The sequence below is a fragment of the Marmota marmota genome, unplaced genomic scaffold, assembly GCF_001458135.2.
Source record: "Marmota marmota marmota unplaced genomic scaffold, marMar, whole genome shotgun sequence".
NCBI lineage: Eukaryota > Metazoa > Chordata > Mammalia > Rodentia > Sciuridae > Marmota > Marmota marmota.
Genome location: NW_026000294.1, coordinates 4,146,636 through 4,173,241, shown reverse-complemented (window position 1 = coordinate 4,173,241; position 26,606 = coordinate 4,146,636). Strand labels below are relative to the sequence as shown.

The window sequence follows — 26,606 nt, the reverse complement described above, 5'->3', positions numbered from 1 at the left end:
ATATATATATATATATATATATATATATATATATATATATATATAATTTTTTTCAAAGTACCAGAAGAAGAAGACAAAAAAATAACAGAAGAAATATTTGAAGTAATAATAACATAATTTTCCAAAATGAAAGACAGATACTACCACAGATCCTGAAATCTCAGAGACTACCAATCAGGATAAGTATCTAAAAATCTACACGTAGACATAACATACACAAACTGCAAAAAATGAAAGACAGAAATCTTACACAAAGCTAGAGGAACAATGAAACAACTTACCTACAAAGGAACAAGGATAAAATTGTATCAGATTTCTTTTAAGAAACCATGTAGATTTCTGGTAAATTGATAGGATTGAAGACTATCATGTTAAGTGAAATATACCAGTCTCAAAAAACCAAAGGCCAAAGTTCTCTCTGATGTGTGGATGATGACTCATAATAGGTGGTAGGGAGGGAGAGGTGGAGGTTCACCAGATTGGATAGGAGGGAATGGGAGGAAGAGTTGGGGGTGGGAATGGGAAAGACAGTAGAATAAATTTGACCTAAATTTCCTATGTTTATATATAAATACACGACCAGCATAACCACAAGAATGGGAAGTTATATTCCATGGATGTATGTCAAAATAGATTCTATTGTCGTGTATAACTAAAAAGAATAAATAAAACAAGGACTATAAAAATAGATGGATAGATAGATAGTAGATAGATAGATAGATAAAAAGAAAGCAGGCAAATAAAAGAGTAGAGTAAAAATATTAGGGTTTGTTTGTTTTGATTTGGGGATTGAACCCAGGGGTGCTTTTTTTGAGACTTTCTCAAACAAAAATTGAAGGAATTTGTTGCCAGTACACTCTGTCATATAAGAAATGTTTTAAGTTGTTCTCCAGATAGAAGTAAATTATATAAATCATAAATGGGGTCCACATAAAGAAATAAGGGCACTACAGAGGTAGTAAATGAAGATAAAATGAAACTTACGTATTTCTTTTTCTTAATTGATCTAACATATAAAGAATTTGTCTAAAATAAGAACTGCACAAAATATCTGACAACTGTAGTTTACTAATTAGTGCAAGAAATAACAGCAATATTATAAGGTTCTGCAGGGAAAAACTCTGCTGTAAAGTTCCCATACTAACCAGCAGAGTTATTTGAAAGTGGCCATGAATTGATAATGAATATTATAAGCTCTAAGCCACAAAAAATATAAAAAATAAGAAAATATATGACGGTGTGCCAAGAAAGGACAAAAAAATAAAGCCATATAAAATTTTCAATTAAAATAAGATGTGGTAGGAAAAGACTGAAAGTCAAAACTGAAATGAAGGGCAGTAAATGGAAATTAATATTGAACATGGTAGATACTACTCCAACAATATTAAGGATCATTTTACATATCAATGGTCTAAATAAACCAATTGAAAGATAGACATTGCAAAGCATATAAGAGCCAACTACATGTTATCTACAAGATATCACATTAAATATAAAGGTAAAAACAAAGTGAAAGCAAACATATGGAGACAGATATATACTATATACTAGCATTAGTCAAAAGAAAGCTGGAATAGATATATTAATTTCAGGAAAAGGACAGTATAGAACAAAGAAAAATATCCAGGAAAGGGGGATACAACATGATGAAAACAGGTCAATTTTCTAAGAAGGTATCATAATCCTTAATATAAATATGCTTAGTGTGATGGTTTGGATGTGAGGTATCCCCCCAAAGCTCATGTGTGAGACAATACAAGAAGGTTCAGGGGAGAGATGATTAGGTTGTAAGTGTCTTAACCTAATCAGTGAATTAATCTCCTGCAGGGATTAACTGACTGGTAACTGAAGTGGTAGGGTGTGGCTGGAGGAGGTGGGGATTGGGGCTTTGGGGTATCTAGTGAGTAGAGTCTCTCTCTGCTTTCTGATCACTATGTGAGCTACTTCCCTCTGCTACACTCTTCCACCATGATGTTCTGCCAATATTTCATCACCTCGAGCTCCGAGAAATGGGGCTGGCCTTCTATGGACAAAGACCTTTGAAACTAAGCCCATAAATAAAACTTTCCTCCCATAAAATTGTTCTGGTCAGGTCCTTTAGTCACAGCAGCAAAAGAGCTGACTAAAATACCTAGTGACAGAATATCAAAATACACAAGGTAGGACTAGCATTGTAGCTCAGTGGTAGAGCACTTGCCTAGCATGTGTGAGGCACTCAGTTCAATCCTCAGCACCACATAAAAAATTAATAAAAATAAACTTATTTTAAGAATACATAATGTAAAAAAATGATAAAACTGTAAAAAAAAAAAAAGACATATGCACTATCACAGCTGGAGACTTCAGTACTCTTCTGTCGGTAGTTGACACATTCATAAGGCCTGAAATCAATAAGCACCATCAATCAAATGAATATAACAGACATCTATAGAATATTTGATCCAACAACAGTAGAATATATATCGTTCTCAATGTCACATGGAACAATCATCAAGATAAACCAAATTCTGATACATAAAATATACTGGAACAAATTTAAAAGAATAGAAATCATCAAAGCATGCTCTCAGACCATAATTAAGTTATTCTAGAAATCAATAACCTAAAAATCTGGGCCCCAAAATTTGAAGATTAAACAGTATATTTCTAAATAACACCTTGGTCACAGAGAGTCTTAAAGGAAAATTTAAAATATTTTTAATTAAATTGAAGTACAACTTTGTGGGATGCTGCTAAAAAAAGTGCTTAGAAGAATGTTTATAGCATTAAATGTACAAAGTAGAACAGAAAAAAATTCACTATTAATCTATGATTCCATTTTAAGAAAACAAAAGAAGAATAGTAAATTCTACCCAAAGTAAGAAGAGAATATAAGAGTCTAATCAGGTTAATTAAGAAGGAAAGAAATACAGAAAGAGTGAAGACACAAATAACTAACATCAGAAATGAGGGACCATCACTGCTGATGCCATATACATTAAGAGAGTAATTAAAGTAAATTATGAATAATTCTATGCCCACAAATTTAATAACCTAGATGAAATAAACTAACACCATGAAAGACACAATCTTCCAAAACTCACACAAGATTAAACAGAAAATCTGAAGAGGCTTGTATATACTAAATTGAGGCAATAATGAAAAGCCTTCTAAAACAGGAAACACTAGGCCCAGCTGGCTTCAATGGTGGATTTTGCTGGACCTTTAATGAAAAAATGATGCCAAGTCTTTATACTCTCTTTCAGAAAAATCTCTTTGGACCTGGTAACATGGGCACCCTCTATATAAAAGGTATTAGAATTCTAGGCTCTCTGAAGAAAAGGTGTTCAGTATAAGCCACATTGTTAAAATAGGCAGTTTATGCAGTGAGCCATTCTTACTATTTAGGGAAACTTTTCAATCAATGTAGAGAACTGTTTACCATTCAAAAGTTTCCTGATATCAGCAAAAGTCTAATCTTATAAAAATGCATTTCTCAGTACAGCAGTTCCAAGCCTTTTATGTAAACTCTTTTCTGCAAAGGTACACTGACACAGAATAGTCAGAAAAGGAAGAAAATAAAAGTAAACACGAGGAAAATGATGGAAGACTCTAGATTTTATCTAGTTTATGGAAGAGAAGCAGCCCTTCTCCATTCAATACTAATTTTATCCATTATAGTTGCTCATGACTTACCACCTTCAATCACTTCAGATGTGATAGATACCCAATAAACTGGTTATTAGAGGTTGAGATCCAGACTGCTACAATCTGCATGACCTTGGACAAGATGAATTATAAGAACCTTGTCTTAGTCTATTCCTTCTTGTTATAATAAAGCATTTGATACTAAGGATTTTATAAAGAAAAACATACACTGGAGAAAAGATATCTTCTTCAACAAATGGTGATGAGAAAACTGGAAATCTATACATAGCAAAATGAAATTAAACCCATCTCTCACCCTGCATGAAACTCAACTCAAGTAAATCAAGGACTTAGGCACTAGAACAGAGACCTTATCCCTACTAGAAGACAAAAATAGGCCCAAATCTACATCATGTCAGCTTAGGGACTGACTTCCTTAATAAGACTCCTAAAGTACAAGAAGTAAAATCAAGAAACAATAGTGGGATAGAATCAAACTAAAAAGTTTCCTCATGGCAAAGGAAACAATCAGGAAAGTGAAGAGAGAGAAAATCTTTGCCACCTGCACTTCAGATAGAGCATTAAACTTCAGGATTTATAGAGAACTCAAAAAAAATAACAGAAAAAGGAGAAACAACCCAATTCATAAATGGGCAAAGGTACTGAGCAGGCACTTCAAGAAGAAGAAATATGATTGGTCATGAAATATATGGAAAAATGTTCAGCATCTCGAGAAATGTAAGTTAAAACTACACTGAGATTTCATCTCACTCCAGTCAGAATGGGAATTATCAAGAATACATGAATAGTCTTACAATGCCAACTGTAAACTACAAAATGGCAGGAACCTTGCTTATTGTCTCTGTAGTCCTGTTACACCCAGCACAGTCATTGGCATATGATAGGTACCCACTGAATGATGGCTTATTTGAACAGCAGCCACTGCAAGTCCCATATAAGCAGTAGTCCCAGTGCAGCACTCCCCTTCCCCTCCCACCCAAAAAGATAATGAAAGATCTCAGGGAAAAATATAGAAGACCTCTTCCTGATCATCAAAACACAGCACTAATTTAGTTCTTTCCTCTTGTGGAATTTAGAAACAGAGACTGAGAAACGTGAAATTGGAAGAGACTCTAGGTGTCAGAGTTCCACTCCTCTTACACATAGCACGACTGAAGCCAAGAATGAAGTACCTTAAACAAGGTCAAACAGGGAGTTGCTGGAAGAGCTGGCTCAAGAAATCAGAGGGCCTGAGTTCCCAGGCCAGGTTTTTAACTAAAAGAGCTCCTAATTCACATGGTTCCCTGCTGAGACAGAGTTTGGGGAAATCCTTGCAACAGAAAGTTGTCACTGTTTCTAAGGCATAGCTAGTAATAGAAGTTAGGAGCAAGGTTTCTGAAACATACCTCTTGTAATTGAGATTCTTTCTTTTTAGATGACAGATGTAAGTGCCGGTCCAGTAAAGAATAAAACCTTTCACCATCCTTTTCAAATTTCTTTTTCCGCTCCTACACATGGGAGAGAAGGTACAGATTAAATGTCATTTTAGTTCTGTGGACTTAGAAATGTGAATGAAGAAGAGAGTATCGGGTTTCATGTGGTCAATTCCTCTAGCTCCTGGGAAGGAAGAAAAATGACAGCAGAGAATTTGCTTTTGCAACAGGCTCAGCAGTTTGGACTTCCTCAAATATAACCCCAAACCATTCTATATCCAGAAAGGTCAGGTCATATTGACATAGCTGAAGGCTCTGGGAGATGCGGCTCAGAAAATGGCATTTAAAAGGGGCCACTGTGATAGTTACCTTTTCTTCCCTCTATTGTTTTATGCATGTATTAATCACTCATTCATTTTTTAAAAGGAAGAAGGAACACAAGAGTGAACTAAATATATCTTGGAAAGGTTCATCTACAATGCATTCAGATAGCCTCATAATATGACAAACATTTTTAAGACAATAGGAACCGGGACTGTCTCTTTGAATGAATTCTTCAGTATTATTCAGCATTTCACTGTTATATATTAAAAGATGATGTTAACAATGGGATGAGGGGGAACCCTGGAAGATTTAGCTGCAAAGCAATATTCCAAAGCTTTACAAGTGATGGAGGACTTGGCCTTCATTCTCCTTGGAAATGATATTTAATTAAGTTCTCTGCTGCTCAGCACAAGTCAAAGTCACACAGTCTCCAAATAACACTAAAAATGACCATTTGTCACAGACTACTGCTGACATTGCAATTTTTCTCAGCACCAGGTTAGGAAATCCACATAAAGGGCTTATGTTGCTTCATTCATAGGAAATCCAAACTCCCTGAGCACCTCCCTACAATGTTCCAAATACTAGTAAAGATTCAGAGATGAGAAGGGAAAAAAACCTCACCTATGGTTTATTGTGCAGGAAGCTAGGTAAGAGCAGAGTGATCAGTGACCTGTGATCAGATTCCTACAAGGAATATGCTTTTGACTACATTATTTTTAATGGAAAGAAAAAAGTAGGGAGAAAGACAAAATTAACTGAGGACTCCATCAGGCTGGGCACTGTAATGGATATTTGAAATCTATTATAACTTTTAGTCTTAACAACACTAAAAAGTAGATATGGTAAAGAAATGAAGGTTCAAATGAGGTGACATAACTTACTCAAAGTCACATAATATACAGATCCATCTGACTCCTTCCAATAGTGAAATACAGCCCAAAATATCATGGGGGAAATAAAACTCAGGGGGCTAATAAATCAATGATCAGGAAGTTCTGTGAACAAAGTGGAGGCAGGTCTATTGTCCTGGCCCTAAGACATCAAAACACAGAAGGTAGAGATATTCACACAAAACATAGGCAAAACTGTTCCTCCAGCTGCTAAAACAATTTAAAGTAATGATTATTTGAGGAAAGCATGGGAGCCAGCACATTCTCCAGGAATAGATAAAATTTCATTGGCCAATTTCTCTTATACTTCCATTTTTAAATAAAAACCATGAGACATAACTCACATCATAAAATTCATGTCCTTGAAGTATACAATTCAGTATTTTTTCAGTGTATTCACAAAGGTATATAACTATCACTGCTATCCAACTCTCAAATATTTCAATTACCTCAAAAGAAACTGCATACACATTAGCAGTCACTCCCCATTATTTTACCAAGCCCACCTTCAAAAAGCCACAATGTAAAATCCATGGATTTTTGTATTCTAGACTTTTCATGTAACTGGAATCATGCATTATGGCCTTACATGACTGGCTTCTTTTGCTTAACGTGTTTTCAAGATTCATCCAACTTGTAGCACATTATCAGTATATCATCCTTTTTTATGATGGAAAAACATTTGAGTATATGGATGCACTATATATGTTATCAATTCATCAGCTGATGCACACTTTTTATTATCTTTTGGTTATATGATACTGCTATGGATATTCATGTACAGAATTTTCTGTGTTCATGTTTTCAGTTTCCTGGAGCATATATCTAGGAATGAGGAATTGACTGTCTGTTTTGTTTGATTTTTTGGTGCCATGGATTGAACCTAAACATCGAGCCACAGCCCAAGCCCTTTTCAATTCATTTATTTATTTTGAGACAGGGTATGGCTAACTTACTGAGGCAATCTTTTAATTTGGGATATTCCTGCCTCAGCCTCCCAAATTACTGGGATTATAGGGATGCACAAACACATCCCATGGAATTGACCTTTTGAGGAATTGACAAACTGCCTTTCCAGAATTGGAGTACATTCACACAGGAATATGTATAGAGTTCCAATACCTTTACATCCTCACCAAAATGTAACTAACGAAGTGGAAGTGAAGTGGTATCTCACTGAAGATTGATTTACATTTTCCTACTTTTTTGTAACATGGCTTTTCATGTATTAATGAACCCTTTGTATATATTCTTCCAAGGATGTTTATTGAACTACTTTGGCCATTTTAAAATTAGATTTATCATTTTATTATTGAGTTATAAGAATTCATTTTACATATTCTCAATATTACATTTGCAAGTATTTTCTCCCACTCTTTCAGTTATCTTGGCATTTTCTTGATAGTATCCTTTGGAGAATTAAAGTTTTTAATTTTGTGAAGCCTATTTTTTCTATGGTTGCTCATTCTTTTGGTGATATAGCTAACAAACTGCTGCATATTATTTCTCCTCAGAGTTTCACATTTTACAGTTTAATCTTATATATTCATGTTGAGTTAACTTTTGACCATGGTGTAATATAAGGCTCTAACTTCTTTCTATCGCTTGTCATGGGTCTATTCACATTTTATATTTCTTCATGAGTGCACTTACATTTAACTCTACTAAATTCAACAAACAGTGACCTAAGCCTACTACTTCTGGGATATCCCAACACTGGTTAAAACCAAGGACATTTGCCAGGCCTGTAATCCCAGCAGCTCAGGAGGCTGAGGCAGGAGGATGACAAGTTCAAAGCCAGCCTCAGCACAACCGAGGCACTAAGCAACTCAGTGAGACCCTGTCTCTAAATAAAATACAAAAAAGAGCTGGGGATGCGGCTCAGTGGTTAAGTGTATCTGAGTTCAAACAGTTTCTCACTAAGTTTCTGAGGCTGGCTTTGAACTAGCAATCCTCCTGCCTCAGCCTCCCTAGCTGTAGGGTCACAGTTCTGCCCACTGTGCCCAGTCCACTTTCACGTCATTAAGCCAATTCTTTTAGTATTTACTTCCACATCTCTAACATCTCAGAATAAAATTCCTAGTTGTAATTTCTTAAATGTTAATTTGTATGCATTATTTATTAACTTCCCATTACAGAAAATATGGATTCTGCTGTCTCCCCTCTTCCTGTACCATTACAATCCCCACCACCATCATCACTTCATACCACTTCCCCCCTACACACACACTTCCCTTTCCCTCATACTCTTTATGTACTCTTCTTGTAATTTTGATATCTATTCAATATTTACATAATTGTGACTATATAAACATTATTTATAGATGATCCATAAAGTAGAATATGATTTATATTACTTCCTATGCAATGTTTTTATTCGTTAAATTCAATAATTGCCTTTTGTTTAGCTTTGATTAATTGTTGATTAGTTTTCAACATGCTCAGTACTCACTGATTTAATCTCTACCTCTCTTCCAGTTCTCTGAGTCTCAATATGTTCATTGATATCACTTGGTTTAAAAATAGTATTACCTAGAAACTTCTGATGTACTATTCTGGACCTGTAGTCTAAGTACCCAATTATCATTTGGGGAGGGTTCGCCTTTCACCTTGAGCCTAGGATTCCCCTTGCCTGGCTTCTATGTTGCGACTTTTCCATATTTCTGCCATATTCCATGTTCATTTCTCCTATTTACTTTTGTGTTACCATAAAATCCATTTATATATAGATACCTGAAAAAGGGCATATATGTGAGTTGAGAAACTTTCATGTTTAAAATTCATTTACTGACTTTCATTTTTAATTGATAGTTTGGCTAGATATAGAATTCTAAGTTTATAGGATTCTGTATCATTTCAGAGATATATAGATTTCCTGATAAGTCCTCAAGTTAAAAAAGAAAAAAGTCTATCTCCATCCCTCCTAGTGGGTACTGGATGAAACCTTTCAGTCTTTAAATTCAGTTCTTGTAACTCTAGGCCTTAGTAGAAATTAAATGCTTTTCTATTGGTTCTTTTTAGTTATATATAGCATTACGATTCATTTTGACAAAATTATGAAAGCATGAAATATAATTTGTTCTAGGGGCCAGGGTTGTGGCTCAGCGATAGAGTGCTTGGCAAGCAGGCATGAGGCACTGGGTTCGATCCCCAGCACCACATAAAAATAAAAACAAATAAAATAAAGGTATTGTGTCCATCTACAACTAAAAAAAGTATAAAAATAAATATAATTTGTTGTAATTCATTCCACAGTACTTCCCCTTTCCCTTCTTTTCTCCCTTCCCCTGTTCCCTTATCTCTACTCTACTGATCTTTCTGCTGTATACTTATAGGTTTTTTAAATTAGCCTCTTGTGTATGCATCACAGTAAATTCCAACACCTGAGAATCAATGAAGATTGTGTATATGACTATGAAATGCTTTTTAATCTGGGTTAGAGGATGTACTAATCATGCTTCCAACTTAGTTTCCTTATACTTAGTCTATTCTCCATTGTTGAATAGTCTAAACCATTACAGCCCTAAACTGTTGGGTTCACCTCAGCAATAAATATTCTATGTGCTTCAAACAAACATGAGAAGTCAGATATTGTGGCAAATATTTCTTCCTTCTCAAAAATTAGTTGCATCATCTAAAACTTACTATGTACTGCCAAAACATGTACTAGAAATAAAGTCACCAGCTTCATGATAGATCAGAGATTCATATGGCAAAACAGTCAAAGGCTGTCCTTTAATAAAAAGCCTGCAAAGGAGATGAGCAGATTCTCTTGTGTCTGGCAAATATCACCTATTATTTAAACTTTCTCTTGAAATTTGAATATTATACAAAAATCAGTGAGTATTTTTATGAATTGTTAACACTCCATATCCCTCACAACAAAAATAATAAAAATGACTAAATGATTCCAGCAGGAATTCTTAAATCTCACAAGGCAGGAAGGGTCAAGGAAAAAAAAAAAGAGGTAGAATATATACTGCAGCACTTTCTTCCCAACTAGGAAGCACAATCTCTACAGACTGAAATGAATAAAGGGGGCATTTCCATTTCTGGAAGTATGGTTGATAAGATACACTTACTTTGAACTAAAAATCTAATATTCTGTATAAAGAATTGTTTAACTTTTAAAACTCAATTGCAAGACCTGGCTGGGCACAATGGTGCACACCAGTAATTCCAGAAACTTGGGAGGCTGAGGCAAGAGGATCACAAGTTAAAGACAAGCCTCAGCAAGTCAGTGAGACCCTCAGAAATTTAGGGAGATCCCTTTCCCCTACTCCCCCCCCCAAAAAAAGCCTGGGGATGCAGCTCAGTGGTTAAAAGTGCCCCAGGATTTGTTTTCCAGTACAAAAAAAAACTGAAGCAAGACCTGTACAGAGTACACAAAACAAAGTAAAACAAGAAGCCATGGAAAGGCATTATTCCTGTGAGTTTTGAAGAACTCTTGGGACCTTGAATTTCCACTTTCATCATCATAGGCAACACAAAGCACCCTTGAGTTTACCTTTCACTTCTGGCCTTTAATCCATCGGGAGCCCATATCTATTTTTGGTGTTAGGTAGAAATCCAGTTTTATATTTCCCTATTTAGTGATTTAGTTTTCCCAAATTTTCCAGTCCCCAACAATTTGAAGTAGTGTTTTAGTCTTATATTAAATGACTGTATGGTTGTGTCTGTGAGCTCTCTATTTTGTACCACTAGTCTTCTATTTGAGGGCCATACCAAACTGTTTTTTTTTATTGGTTGTTCAAAACATTACAAAGCTCTTGACATATCATATTTCATACATTTGATTCAAGTGGGTTATGAACTCCCATTTTTACCCCATATACAGATTGCAGAATCACATCAGTTACACATCCACGTTTTTACATACTGCCATACTAGTGTCTGTTGTATTCTGCTGCCTTTCATATCCTCTACTGTCCCCCCTCCCCTCCCCTCTTCTCTCTCTACNTTTTTACATACTGACATACTAGTGTCTGTGGTATTCTGCTGCCTTTCCTATCCTCTACTATCCCCCCTACCCTACCCGACCCTCCCATCTTCTCTCTCTACCCCATCTACTGTAATTCACTTCTCTCTCTTGTTTTTTTCCCTTTCCCCTCACTTCCTCTTATATGTAATTTTGTATAACCCTGAGGGTCTCCTTCCATTTCCATGCAATTTCCCTTCTCTCTCCCTTTCCCTCCCACCTCTCATCCCTGTTTAATGTTAATCTTTTCCTCATGCTCTTCCTCCCTGCTCTGTTCTTAGTCGCCCCCCTTATATCAAAGAAGACATTTGGCATTTGTTTTTTAGGGATTGGCTAGCTTCACTTAGCATAATCTGCTCTAATGCCATCCATTTCCCTGCAAATGCCATGATTTTGTCATTTTTAGTGCTGAGTAATACTCCATTGTGTATAAATGCCACATTTTTTTTATCCATTCATCTATCGAAGGGCATCTAGGTTGGTTCCATAGTCTAGCTATTGTGAATTGTGCTGCTCTGAACATAGATGTAGCTGTATCCCTATAGTATGCTCTTTTAAGGTCTTTGGGGAATAGTCCAGAAGGGGAATAGCTGGTTCAAATCGTGGTTCCATTCCCACCAAACTGTTTTCAACTCCATTGACTTTGTAGGATGTTGTAGGGCCTGTTAAGAAAAATCTCCTTGTTTTTGTTTTCTTTTTTGAGGTTGGCTTAGCTATTTGTGAACTTTAATATAGACAAATAAATATTAGGACAAAATCTGACTAAATTATAATTTTAGATTTATTGAGGAAAATTAACATCTATCCAATATTAATGCAAAATATGTGAGAGCATGAAATGTCTTATGTCTATTCAGATTTTATTTTGATTTTGATCCATTTCCTTTGCTAGACTTTTTTTTATTCATTGTGGTCTTAAGTATTCCTGTTATAAATAAGCGCTATATACTTTAGAGTTCTTATTGCTAATGTGAATGATATTATCACTCATCACAATTACTGGCTAATTATTTCAAGTGCTAAAATAATATTGAGTTTTATATAGGACTTCTAATTTCTATCCTGCCTAAATTTCATATTAGGCCTGATAAATTTATTGATGATTCTGATTTTTTCTAAATTGTTATATCATCTGAAAATAATGCCAAGTTTATAAATTACCATACCACCTTCATACCTCTTCATTCGCATAGCACCAACCAGGTCCTCCAGAATTGGGTTAAATGGTACCAGAGGAATGCACATCCTTTTCAGTTCCTCATCCTAAGAGGAATTTCTCTGTTAGGTATGTCTGATGTAGGCTTCTGTCATATAACAATTATTGAGTGAAGAAATTTCCCTTCAAATCTAGGTTTACTAAGATAAACACATGATGTTTCTTCTTTACACTAAGAAAGAAGGGAGTTACACTGACTGATTTCCAAGTCTGATTTTTGGGAGGAGGAGCAATTCCAGGGATAAATTTTCATTATTCATGATATATTTTAACACTGTTAGATTCAATGAGTTGATAGTTTATTTAAGACTTTGCAACTGTACTCATAAGTACAATGAGCCTTTTGTTTATGTCCTCATATTGTCCTTATCTCATAATTCAGGCTGCTTTTAGGATAAAGTTTTCTTCAGTTTTTCTTTGTTATTATTAATAATGCTGTAACAGAAATCCTGAAAATATAGAAAGTTGATAAAATAGATAAAGCAGCAATTGTAATAGAACTTTTTAACGTGTGTTTCAGAAACTGCTATTAATGCTACAGAGAAAATAAGTGGCAAAATCTTAAGAATACAATAAGCTTAAGCATATACAGGACCATTACAAAATATCCTAGATAATTTTTATACTTTCCTATTTTCCAGAAAATTTGTATACTCGTAATAATTGTTTCCTCAAAAATTTGATAGAAGTCTGGGCTGGGGATGTGGCTCAAGCTATAGTGCGCTCGCCTGGCATGAGTGTGGCCTGGGTTCGATCGTCAGCACCACATACAAACAAAGATGTTGTGTCCACCAAAAACTAAAAAATAAATATTAAAAGTTCTCTCTCTCTCTCTCTCTCTCTCTCTCTCTCTCTCTCTCTCTTAAAAAAAATTTGATAGAACTCAACAGAAAAGCCATACAGGAACAACTTTTTGTTCAGACATAAAGGGAAAGGAAATTTTGGAGTGCCATTTCAATTTCTATAACATGTATCAGTTTTACTCAAAGTCTGAATTTTCTTGTGCCAATTTTTTTGCACTTTATAGTTGCATGATTCATTTATGTAATGGTACATCAAGCATCATTACAAATTATGACATAAATTTATATTAAATAACTTAAAGGTTATTTATGACACTAGAAAAAAGTTACTAACAGTGTGATATGATCTCATTTATGCAAAATTATGCACAAATATGCACATATATCTAAAAAGGGTCTAGTATCCAGAATATAGAAAGAACACTTACAAATCAATAACAATAAGCCAAAATCATGGGCAAAATTCAAATGGACATCCTCCACATGAAAAGAAACTCAATATCATTAGTCATTGGAAATGCAAATCAAAATTACAAAGGTATGACCATATGATACCTACTATGATGGTTATAATAAAATTCATAGAAATGAAATGTTGAGGATATGGAGAAATTGTAATATTTGTAAATGTAAAGGGATATAACACCTTGATAAACTTTTTGTCATTTCCTCAAAAATTTAAGCAGAGAATTACCATATAACCCAGTAATTCTGCTACTAGATGTATGCTCAAAAAATTGATAATAGGAACATAAATAGACAATTGTTGCCATGTTCATGGTACATAAATAAAATTAAAGGATATTCAGTAATAAAAAAGGAGGAAATTTTAACAAGTGGCACAACACAGATGAATGCTGAAAATATTATGCTAGCCAGGTGCAGTGGCTCACACCTGTAATCCCAGTGACTCCAGATTCTGAGGCAGGAGGACTGCAAGTTCAAAGCCAGCTTCAGCAACAACAAGGCACTAAGCAACTCTGTGAGACCCTGTCTCTAAGTAAAATACAAAATGGGGCTGGGAATGTGGCTCAGTGATTGAGTGCCCCTGAGTTCAATTCCAGGTTCCACCTCCCTAAAAAAAGAAAATATTTATACTAATTGAGACAACAAAAGAAAAATATTGTATGGTCCCATTTGCAAGGCTGATCACGGAAAGAGAAAATGAAAATAAATACAATATAGGTTATAGAATAAGTGAAATATTGCAGATATGACAGATTTCTTGAAAAGATGAGTTATAAATAGCTATATGCTAATACATTCGAAAAATATAAGAAAATTCATAAAGATAGAAATTAAATCAGAATTTCCTAGGGTCTACAGGGAGATCAGAATGGGATATTACTGTTAAAAGGACACAGAATTTCTACTTGGCATAAGAAAAAGGATTTTGGAAATATGCACTGGTGATGGTAACACATCATTCTGAATACAGACCATATCACTGAATTTTAAATTTAAAAATTATTTAAAAGATGAACTTTATATATTTCATAACAATAAAATAATTCACAAGCTCAGGATGAGACAGACCCAAACTCAAAACTTGATTCTATCAATTACTAGTTTTTTGACCTTTAAAAGTGCCAACATGCCCAACTTCACACTGTTTCATACTGTACTTATGCCTTTGTGATTTCCTCTAATTAGAATGTCCTTTCTCCAAAAGTTCCTTATTAATATTACAAATATTAGCTATCTACTTCCTTCTCCTCCCAGGAATGGAGGCAACTTGATATGCCATACAGGGCTGGCCTGGCTCCAGTCGTTGAAAACAGACTTACCAGGAGAGAAAATGGATTGAGAGTTCTGTACTCATAGCCACTTTCATGACTTTGCTTTTGTATTCCATTTGAGATATCAGAATTTCTACCTGGTTCATAATACCTAGTTCTTCACTTTATATTTCAGATGAGTCACAAACTTCCTGTGCCTCGGGCCCTCCACTGGTAATCAGGTCCACTACACCTATATCCAATTTGGTTCTAGACAACCTTGATCTTTCCCACAATTCTCTCCCTCTCAACTACTGACCTAGGCACCTCTCTCCTGGTTAACAGACTTCCTGAAGCCACTGACCTCCATTTCTAAGTAATGTTCACTCTGAATTCCTTTTGCTACAATTTTTTGACTATCACCAGTTGGGCCACAATTGTTATAGTGTGGTCTCTCCTGGCCTTTGGGGAAAGCATGAGGCTCTGTCTTTAATACAGGAAGGATGTAATTGCTTTCCAATACAGAGAAAAAGATAAGTGAAGGGGAAGGGATTAAAAAAACCCAAGTGAAGAAATCACCCATGGATAGGAGAAGGGCCAGGACATTATCTGAGATGGGGGGAGGAGAAAGCAAATATAGGCAGGGATGGAGAGGATTTTTGTAGAGGGCTAGAAAATGATATTGATGCCTAACTAATGGCATGAAGGAGACAAGAAATCAGGTTTCTGTGGTTATTATAGTTACATACCTTTGACCTCCTTGAAGCCATTAGCAGTGTTTTATTCAACTCTAACCCTATAATCTATCATAATAAATGCTCACAATTCACTTGATACATTACTACCATGTAGTACAGAAAAATCAAAGATGACAACAAAAGAAAAAGAATCTAATGTTTTCTGGGTAGCTCTAATATAACACACAGAGTCTGGGCATTTGGTCCCATGCCTTGTAATAAACATGAATATTATTGTTTTACAAATGAGGAGACTAAACCTCAGAGAAGTTAAATGGATTACTCAAGGTCATACAGACAGTAAGAGATGGAGAAATCTATAAATCACATGCCTGTCCCTGCTTAAATGCCTTCAGTATTGACCACAATACTAAGTTAACATAACTTGAGAAGATATATAAAATCTTTTACAAAGATGATAGGTATTTTAATAGCCTTCTATCTTTTTTTTTTTCCACCAGGGACTGAACCCAGGGGCACTCAACCAGTGAGGCACATTTCCCTACCCCCTTCATTTTCTATTTTGAGACAGGATTTTGCTAAGTTGCTCAGGGCCTCACTAAGTTCCCAAGACTGGCCTCAAACCTGCAATCCTCTTGCCTCAGCCTCCTGAGTCGTTGGGATTACAGGTATGTGCCACCACACCCAGCCCAGCCTTCTCTACTTCTCTACCTAACTCCAATCATTCTTTAATATCCCATGCCTACAGTTTAATAGAGTCTTTTCTATGTCCCCTCTGCTACTTCAATATTTATGCATAATGATATCTTAGCATCAACCTCAATGGACTGTCATTGTCGATTTGCTTGTCTATACTGAGTTCTTTGAGAGCAGGAATCATGCCATGTTTATCTCTGTAACCCCATATATAAATATGTATATGTTGAATGATGGAGACAGATGGAGACAGAAAGAATGTGAGAATGAAAGAAAATATGAGGCAAGAAAGGAATTGATAAATTTCAGGAAAGGAAGGGAAGGAGGGATATAATATAATAATTATATTATCATATTAACATGTTAGTAATTTAGCATGTTCAATAACTAGAAATACTATCACTGCATCATTTTTATGTGAGTACACATTAATACTATTTATTTGCACTAGAATTGCTATAGAAAAAACATTAGAATAATTCATCAAGGTATTAAGGGTATATTCAAACTACAATTCTTTTATTCAGTAGTTTTGCATCTTAAGCCTAAACTCATCATCTCAGTCATACAGATTATTTTATCTGTGCTAAATATTTTTCCTCTGAAGTAAGTCCAGATGAAAGGGCACTGGAACTAGCCTTCAAGACCCCTATAGTCCAGATTAAGGACAAGATATCCCAAAAGGCCAATATTACTTTTAGGTGTAAAGAGAAATTCTGAAGTTAACTAATGCAGCAGCAATGTCCTTCACAAACAGAGCTGGAATAAATGAAGAACAAAGTGACAATGGAGATAGTTTTTTCTTGTAATCTGCTTTTAAAGGATTTCTTTCTTTTCTTTCTTTTCAGTCTTTTTTCTTTTCATTTAATGTACTGAAGTAGACAATGAGGCAAGAACAAACCAAAAGTCTGAATATTAATAAGCTTTGCACAATTCTACCATGAGAATCTTGTACAGATGAGCAACTAGGTGGTGGTTACTTGAGGACCACACAAAATGCCCAGAGAACACCATGTCCAGGCAACCAGAGCCAACAAACTTCTGTCCTGGCTAGAAGAAGTTAACAAAAGTTGCCAACGGTTTAAGACATTGGTTCCAGTTTAGCAAATCTCCCTTCTATGTACTGAGAAGGCTCTTTCTCTGGCCAAAGAAGCTGGGATCACTTGGGCTGAAAAGACCAGCTGTGAAGCTGACAGCTGTTTTCTCTCTCCTCCTCCCACTTGGAAGAGGATGTAAGCTTATATAACCTCCTCCACCCACTTGCACCAGTCCCTGGTGATCCCATCATACAACATAGGCAGAGTCTTGTGTAGGCAGTGTGTCCCTCTTTGTACAGAGGGTGATGCTTCTATGAGCAGGGTATGGACTTCAGTGTATAGCAAAACACTAGGGTACTTTTTCACAAGGGCACTCCAACCAACATTTACTAACTTTCTAATAGAGGGTAAAGAGAAGAAATGATGAACATAGTAGAAAACTCTGAACTATCATATAAGATTCACCCTCAATTCCATGCACAAAAATTCAAATTCAGTACTTTCTTTTAACTTTTTTGCAGTACTGGGGATGAAATCTAGGGCCTCATACATGCCAAGCAGGTGCTCTACCAGTGACTACATACCCAGGCCCTCCATTCTATTTTAAGGTAAGGACAAATGTAGGGAAAAAATAGCTGACACAGTTCAGCAACTTCCCAGACAATCAAGACACATGGGATAACTGGCTCTTATTATGTGCCCTGAGGGAAATAGCCTCATTGTTCTTTTCCTCCTGCCAGACAGACGAGGCAATACTAAATGGTCTTGCACACTGCTAAAGAATAAATCATATTGATAAATCAATTGACCTAAGGTTTATAAAACCTATAAGGTTTAAATTGTAGTCTACAAGTTAAATGGAATATGCATAAAGATTATTTGAAAAATTTATAGAAGCAGTTCACAGAAATGGAACCAATGTTTCAGTGCCAAGTGTATTTTATACCCTATCTCATTTAACCCTTCAAACTGTGTGAGATAAGTATAATTGTTTAGCCATATTTGACACTTGAAAATGAGACTCAGAGATGTGAAATAATTCATTTCATGTCCCATTACTAGCAAGTAGCAGAGTCAGTTCAGTTTTGAAGTCTATTTGCTATGATACTGACAGTACGACTATGTAGTCCAATGTTGAAAGGCATAAACTCTGGAGCCAGACTACCTGGGTTCAAGGACTAGTTCTGTTCCTTTCTAGTGCATGACTGTTGCAAAGTTATTTAGCCTTCCCATGCTTTAGAGTTTTGCTGTCGCTCTTCTTTGTGTTTTTGTTTGTTTGTTTATGTCTTCACTTTGATCTATAAAACAAATGAGTCCCTATCTCATAAATTAGTTTTGAGGATTAAATCAATTAACATCTGTATTCAGAAGAATACCTGTCATCAAATGTGTACTGTATGAACATTTGACAAATAAGCAAATATATATACATATGCCATAAACTCAAGAGGGGCTGGGAACCATATCTAGCCCACTACGCTGCTTCCAGAAATAACTACACTTAAAATATCACATAACAACAAATGCATCTCAGATCTCTGGGGACAGTAATGCTACCAATTTTCCCTACCAATATAAAACATTTAAATAGTATTACATGCAGGAAATAATTCCACAACTTGAACTTTGAATTTTGCTATGATGATTTTGCCCTTCCTCCCCTTGTTCAGTCCTAGGAAGAAATAGAAAACAGATGAACATGGCAATGAAGGAATTTCAATCACAGAAATACAGCCTTAATTTCATGAGGAAAGGAGGAGAGATGAAACCTCTTCCCATTCCACCCCCAATTATTACCTTTTCTTCTGTAGTGAGGAAGACTTAGGAATTAAAATAGTACACTAGGTTCTAGTCTTGGCTATGTTTCCACCTAGCTATTTGAACTTAGGTTAATCAGTTCATCCCTTCTAATCTAGTATTGTTTTTTCTAGAAAATGAAAATACTAAATGAAGAAATTATGTAGACCCTTAATGTTGAACTATTGTGAGGAAAAATGAGTTTTGCTCAAGGTCTATCAAAAAACTATCAGGGTGAGGACTCAAATCCAGAGCTCTTGACCCCAACCCTCTTCCCACTAAGCCTGTCAGTCTCCATCAAAACATTGTTTCTGGATCTCTGATTCTGACTCCTCATCACCACTGACCTTCAGCCAAAGAATGGTGGATTTAATTATTGTTCCTAAATCCTACCGCCATCCATGTATTTTTGTCAGGTGACACGGCAGGTTCCACACTAGAAGAAAAAATTATTTCACTTCCTTACTGACATCGGGCCTGGTCATATCACTTGTTTTGGTGAATTGAATTTGTGAGGAAGAGACAATGTGCCAGCTATGAGTCTAGTTTAAAGGACCTGGCATGTCTCTGCTTACCCATCATACATTGCTGCCATCATTGTGAGAACAACATGCTTTGGGGAGTTCCCGGTCCTTGAAAAATAGACACATGGACAGACCTAGAAGGAACTCAGGACCTGAGCCAAGCTCTATCAAATCTAACTCTGGTAAATAGTCATTACAGCCAATGCACAGATATATGAGCTACAAATAAATGCTTATTGCCACTGAGGTTTAAATTGATTTGCTGTTATTATTCTTTTAATAGATGGCACATGGGAAGGTTTTCTGGGGCTCTCAGAAAAGTATTTTATGGCCATGATAAATTTCTTTTTTTCTTTTCTGTTTTTTGTACCAGGATTGAACCCAAGGGTACTCAACCACTAAGCCATATCCTCAGCCCATTTTTATTTTGACACAGGATCTCACTAAGTTGCTTACGGCCTCACTAAGTGGCTTAGGCTGGCTTCATACTTGTGATTCTCTTGCCTCAGCCTCCCACACTGGTGGGATTACAGGAGTGCACCCCCATGCTCAGCATGATAAATTTCTTAAAGGACTAAAGATTGTAGTCCAAATTAAATTGTGATATACATCAGGATTGTTGCAAGAGACAAAAGATATAATGTATGATAAATCCTTAACACATATTACTTGCTTTTTGGCTTTGTGATTCTAGGGACAGAGAACCCATGGCCTCTCCCATGCTAGGCAAGCACTCTACATCCCCAGCCCTACTTAACATATATTGAATGCTTGATAGGGACAGTGATGATACTGATGACAACCATCCTTGACATACTCAAGGAAATAAAGAAAATGTTTTTAAACATCATACTGAAACATTTCCGTTTGGCTATAAAATTCTGGTAGGTGCAGCCGGGGTGTAACTCAGTAGCACTAAGAGCACATGTTTAGCATGAGTAAAGCCCTGGGTTCAATCCTCAGCATGTCAAAATAAATAAACAAATTTCTGGATGGGGTTTAAGACTATTTTCCCTTATTGTCTGATAATGCAAACTCTTCTAAGCGTCAAAGAATGTAAGAAGCAGCTATGAGTATTTTTTCTCAAACACACTAAGCTATACAAATAAATAAGCAAAAATTAGCTCTGGACATGCTACCCTAGGGAGTTTTTTCAGCAGAAGACTGGCTTTGGAAGATGGACCTCCTCCAGGAGTATTGTGCCTGACAACATAGTGCCAGTAATAAGACAAAACTCTCAAATAAATTATTTGGTTAAACACAAGCAAGTAAATAGAACGTTCTATGAACAAAGTTGTCTGGATAGCTATTGGCTTAGAAATCTGTTAATTTAGAACTATATCCCTTGGCTTTTGGAATGGCAATCTGGAGACCTCATTAGGTTCTAGTCTTGGCTTATATTATTCATATAACTTTATAATAAACTTCGTAGTCACTCCTGTTCTCTTCTTCAGCTAAGGAAACTGAAGAAGTACATCCAATTCCATCTGAAAAAAAAATTAATTCAGAAAAGAGTATTCAAAGGCATGCCTTTCAGCCTGGAAAATAGATATTCTCAGTACTATACCACTATTCAAAGTTTTAAGTCTGCTCATAAGATTACAAAGTATTTTGGGTTTATTTTGTTTAAGGTGTTGGGGATCAAGATTTTAGGTTATTAGTGTATAAATAGAAAAAAGAGCTATGTCTAAAATATTACAATTATGGAATATCTTTGAAGAAAGGTGTGATTATCTGAGTAGGAGTCAGGTGATTTGGGTTTAGGCCTCATTTTCCCTCACTAAAAAATGGCGCCCTTTGGTCATTTTATATTTTAGGGTTCAGTTCCCTCATCTAAAAATGAGTTTCAAATCATAACATTAAAGGTATCTTGTGCTAAATGTAAACTACAATATAAATTGGATAATAATAATTTAAATTAGAAAAACACAATAGGTCTATATTATATAGGTAGCAAGCATTTCCATATAAGTTCTTAAAGTGCTTAAGATCTGCTGCAAGATGAAATGTGATCCAAACAATGCAAAGGAAGGAGTCAGAAGAAAGTAGTGTCTATTCCTAATTCTGGCACTAACTTCCTGTTGGACCTTGCAAGGAGCCACAGCCCTTCACCAAGTCTTCAATGTAACATCTCTTTGGAAAACAGGATATGGGAAAAGCTCCTCTGTGATTACTATAGTAAAGTACTCAAGACAGAAAACCAGATTTTTTCTCTTTCACACCCTTTGAGAATATTCCAAGGGATGCTGGTTAGAGTCCAATATCTCCATTCTCAAAAGGCCATGATGACAGTCACTGTTCATAGCCAACTTAACAGCCATCCTTCTTCTTCCTATTTCTTCACATACTGGGCAGGCAAGCAATGTTCTCAAGGTAAGTGTGTCTCTCTCTTGAGCCAAGTATCCTAAGTCTGAGTATTCTCATTCATTTGTCTTTGCCAATTATTGACATAAGAGTTGACCCACAACTCAGCTGTTGCCAATGAGGTATCAAGGAAAGTCTGCTGGCAGCTTTGGGAAGATATTTTCCTTTCTGGATAAAAGAAAAAAAAATGGATTTCTGAAATAAGCCCTTTTCCTTACATCCTGTCTGGGCTGCTAATGTGTGACAATGTGATATGTTGATATGTGACAGCCATCTTAGGACCTTAGGCAAAGTCTAAGAGAATTGCAGAGATAAGACCTAGAGCCCAGTGACTGAACCTTGGAAAAACAACAAATGTTCTTTTGGTATTTGATAGCTAATTTTATTTTCAACTTGGCTAGTCCACAGTATCCAGATATTTCATAATATACTAGTCTGGGATTGCTGTGAAGGTGATATTTAGATGAGATTAACATTTGAATAAATACAAGTAAAGCAGATTACCATTCAGAAAGTATGTGGCCCTCACCCCAGTAGTCAAAGGTTTTAGGAGAAAAAAAGGCTAAAGTGACCTGAAGAAGAAGGAATGCCTTCATATCTGAGCTGCAACATCAATTCTTCCATGAATCTCCAGCGTGCCCTACAAATTTGGACTTGCCCACCCCCACAATCACATGACTAATTCCTAAAATCAATAGATAGATAGATAGATAGATAGATAGATAGATAGATAGATAGATAGATAGATACTTCTAGACTTCTGATGGGCTTATGTCCTTGTAAACCCATCATTGGTTGAAAATATTGTCAAGATGCATTTACTACACCTTTCCCACTGCCCATTAAAGTTTAGCAGCACAATACAGGGTAGAATATTGATTGCTTCTCCTCATGGGAAAAGGTCAAAATTCAAAATTTGAAGTATGTTTTCTATTGAATGCCCATTGCTTTCGCACTATCATAAAGCTGAAAAATCATAAGTTGAGCCATAATGCTTCAAGGACCATCCTTATATACATTCTGTTAGTTCTTTTTCCTAATATATTATCTAATGCATTGTTAGGAATGAGTTTTGGATGTGAGCTAACAAAAAGCCTTATTTACTCACTCTATCACTTTGTTCCCAGTCACTTACTGCTCTTCCTGAACATACTACTAGACAAAGTCACTGTCAAAGTCCTTGGGATCTTAATATACTGAAGCTCCACAAACCCTTTGTTAATGAAATTAACAGTAAAAATTTGTAATTATCTGTTAGGTAATTTAAAATTTTTCTCATGTATAGCTGGAGCCAGTAACATTAAAGGTATCTTGTGCTAAATGTAAAAATTATACCACACTATTCAGGATATAATATGGTCTTTGAAACTGAAGAAATCAGAGGGTCCTCGCCAGCATGGTGGCGCATGCCTATAATCCCATTGGCTTGGGAGGCTGAGGCGGGAGGATCACAATTTCAAACCCATCTCCATAACTTAGCAAGGCCCTAAGCAACTTAGTGAGACCTTGTCTCAAAATAAAAAATTAAAAGGGCTAGGATATGGCTCAGTAGTAAAGCACTCCTGGGTATTATCTGCAGTATCAAAAAAGAAACAAAACAGTCCTGGATTTAAATCCTGGCTTGGGTGTTTTGCAGCCTGTGTGACTTTGGGTAAATTCTTCTCCTCTCTGATCCCTGCTTTGCTCATCTGTAAAATATACTATCTTTTTCACAGGCATTATATAGGCCTTGACAATATAGGTCCTGATGCATAGTTAGCATTGAATAAATGTGAGTTCCCCGTCAATGCTCTATCTACAAAATATTTTATAATACTTATTAGACCTAGACAAGAGGCAACAGCCACAGGCAATGATTTAACTTTATAAAAATTAAATAAAATTTCAAATTTAGTTCCTTGGTCATATTAGAATTTTTTTAAGTGTGCAGTACCCACATGTGGATAGAACCTACTCTAGTAGCCAAGTCATATATAGAACATTTTGAACTTTTACTCAAACAGGGAATCCTAAAATTACAATCCAATTCAAAGGGTTGTGCTCTTGATTCCCTGGCTCTCTTAGTACTTCAGAGGTGACTTTGAAGCCAGCTGATATGAGAAATATTTACAAGCTCACATGGGCACAACTCATTTGAGGAAGATCACCCATGTAATTACAAAAATGCTTTCAAACAGTTCTAGTGGAAAGCACACTGGGTAAGGAGAAGGGAAAGATAAAAGTCTAACTTTGGTTGCAGAAGAGACAAAAAAAAATTTGGTGTGTCTGTTCTCTGATGCAATTTTTTTCTGCATTACTGAAGGACGTCAAAGGAAATGGAAAACAGATGTGATCCTTCCCTAGATCACAGTCCATTCTTTATCACTGACAATCAGGATGATATTTCCTTTTAACTCTTCATTCTTCAGGTTAAATGTGACCACTTTTCTATTTTTCAGGGGAAAATTACCCTGTAAAAGGATCTTATCAATAATATGACCACATCAGTCATCCACGTGCACCTTGCTTTCTTGCATCTACAGAGATACAGTAAACATTTACTGAACCAAACTTTCTTGGTCTTTCTGAATTAGCATATATTGTCCTCAGATGTCAAGCACAAAAATAATTATTTTAAACTGCTGGTGATGAGTGATGATATAAATTGGTACAACCAATTTAAAGATCAATTTGGCAATAAATCTAGTAAAGATGCATAGATCCTATAACACAGAATTTCCTTTTCTGGGAATATACCCTGAAAAACTTTCAAACATGCATAAGAATACATGGGAAACACTTTCACAAGAGTAACGTTTGTCCTATTGTAAAAATTGGAAGCAACCAACTCATCAATCAACAGAATCAAGGTTAAAGAAATCAAGGTCTATTTCATTCCCTAGTATCTCCCCTTTCCCTCTCCTCTTCCTTCTCTCTTGATCCCCTTCCTCTACACTATTGTTCTTTTTATTTTTGTATGATCCATTTTATTCCCTTTTCTCTGTAATTTCTTCATATGACAGAAAACATCTGACCCTTGATTTTCTGAATTGTACTTATTTCATGTAGTATATATAATCTCATGATGGAATACTATACAACAGCAAAAATAAAATGATAAATATATGAACAAAAATGAATATCATGGGCTGGGGTTGTGGCTTAGCAGTAAAGTGCTCACCTAGTACATGTGAGGCCCTGTGTTCGATCCTCAGTACCACATATAAATAAATAAAATAAAGGTAGTGTGTCCAACTACAACTAAAAAATAAATATTTTTAAATGAACATCATAACTACAAGAGTGCAGAAAGGAAAGATACAAAACAAACAGAATCAGTCCATTTTTATAAATATGAAAAGCAATAACAGCTAACACTGTTATAATGCTAACTATGTGTGAGATATAGTTTTAAGCATTTAGGCATATTAACGTCGTTTAAATCTTCACAGCAACACTGTAAGGTTGTTACAGATTGAGAATCTCTTATCTGAGAGGCTTATTATCAGAAGTATTTTGGATTGCTGATTATTCTCAATTTTGGAATAAAATTTGCACATACATAATAAGATATCTTGGGGATGGGAACAAAGTCTAAGTATAAAATTGATTTATTATTCATATACACCTTATACACATAGACTGAAGGTAATTTTATATGATATTTCTCATATGTCTGCATAATGACTATAACCCAGTCCATGGGGTCAAGTGTCGAATTTTCCATTTGTGGAATTAGGACAGTGCTCAATTTTTTTTTAATTTTTAAGCATTTCAGATTTCTGTTTCTTCAATTAGGGACACTCAGCATGGACTACAATGTATCCCATATTATAGAAAAGGAAACCCAGGCCTAGAGAAGTTAGGTGACATGCCTAAAACCCAACAACTAGTAGGCTGAAGAGCTAAGATGCAAACACAGGTAAGTCTTGCTCCAGATTCTGCAGTCTGATCCACTATCCTATGTAAAGCATTACTGCATATTGCTCAAGGAAATTCACATATGAGGTGAAAAGGAGGGAAAGTCATAACAGAGAAGAAAGGCCCTGCAGGAAGATAACAAGGAAGATAAACCCACAAAGTTTCCTTCAGCCACTGCTTCTTTATTTATACATACATACTAGACTTGTGGTGGAAGATGTGCTTCAAGAAGATGTTTTTAATATTCTTTTAATTTTTAAAAAATTACATGCTCTGAAAAATACTCCACACAAATCTCAATGAGTTTTTTTAATCTAAAAACACCCATATTATCAGCTCCCAGATCAAAATAGAAATTATAATCAGCACTTTCAGAGGCCCCCTTTGGTCCCATTTTTTTTTTCAGTAGCACCCCTATCTGGGGCAACAACTTTCCTTCTTTCTAACACCATCACTTAGTTTCGCCTATTTTTGAACTTTATAGAAATTGAGTCTTACAGCAGGTAAGCATTTGGGATTTTTTTTTCCCACAACCATATGTTTACCAGATTCATCCATGTGATGGATAAAACAACTTCTATTCCATTTTTTCTCATTT

General features: G+C 35.6%; 1 protein-coding gene across 1 annotated transcript in view; it reads right to left on the bottom strand.

The window, feature by feature from the left end:
• The window catches only part of Ophn1 (oligophrenin 1), a 350,877-nt gene that overhangs the window by 179,087 nt on the left and 145,184 nt on the right, over positions 1-26,606 (bottom strand). The window contains exon 6 of the mRNA XM_048797200.1: positions 5,034-5,135. Within this exon, the coding sequence (XP_048653157.1) occupies positions 5,034-5,135 (102 nt within the window). The remainder of the gene's footprint in view (positions 1-5,033; positions 5,136-26,606) is intronic.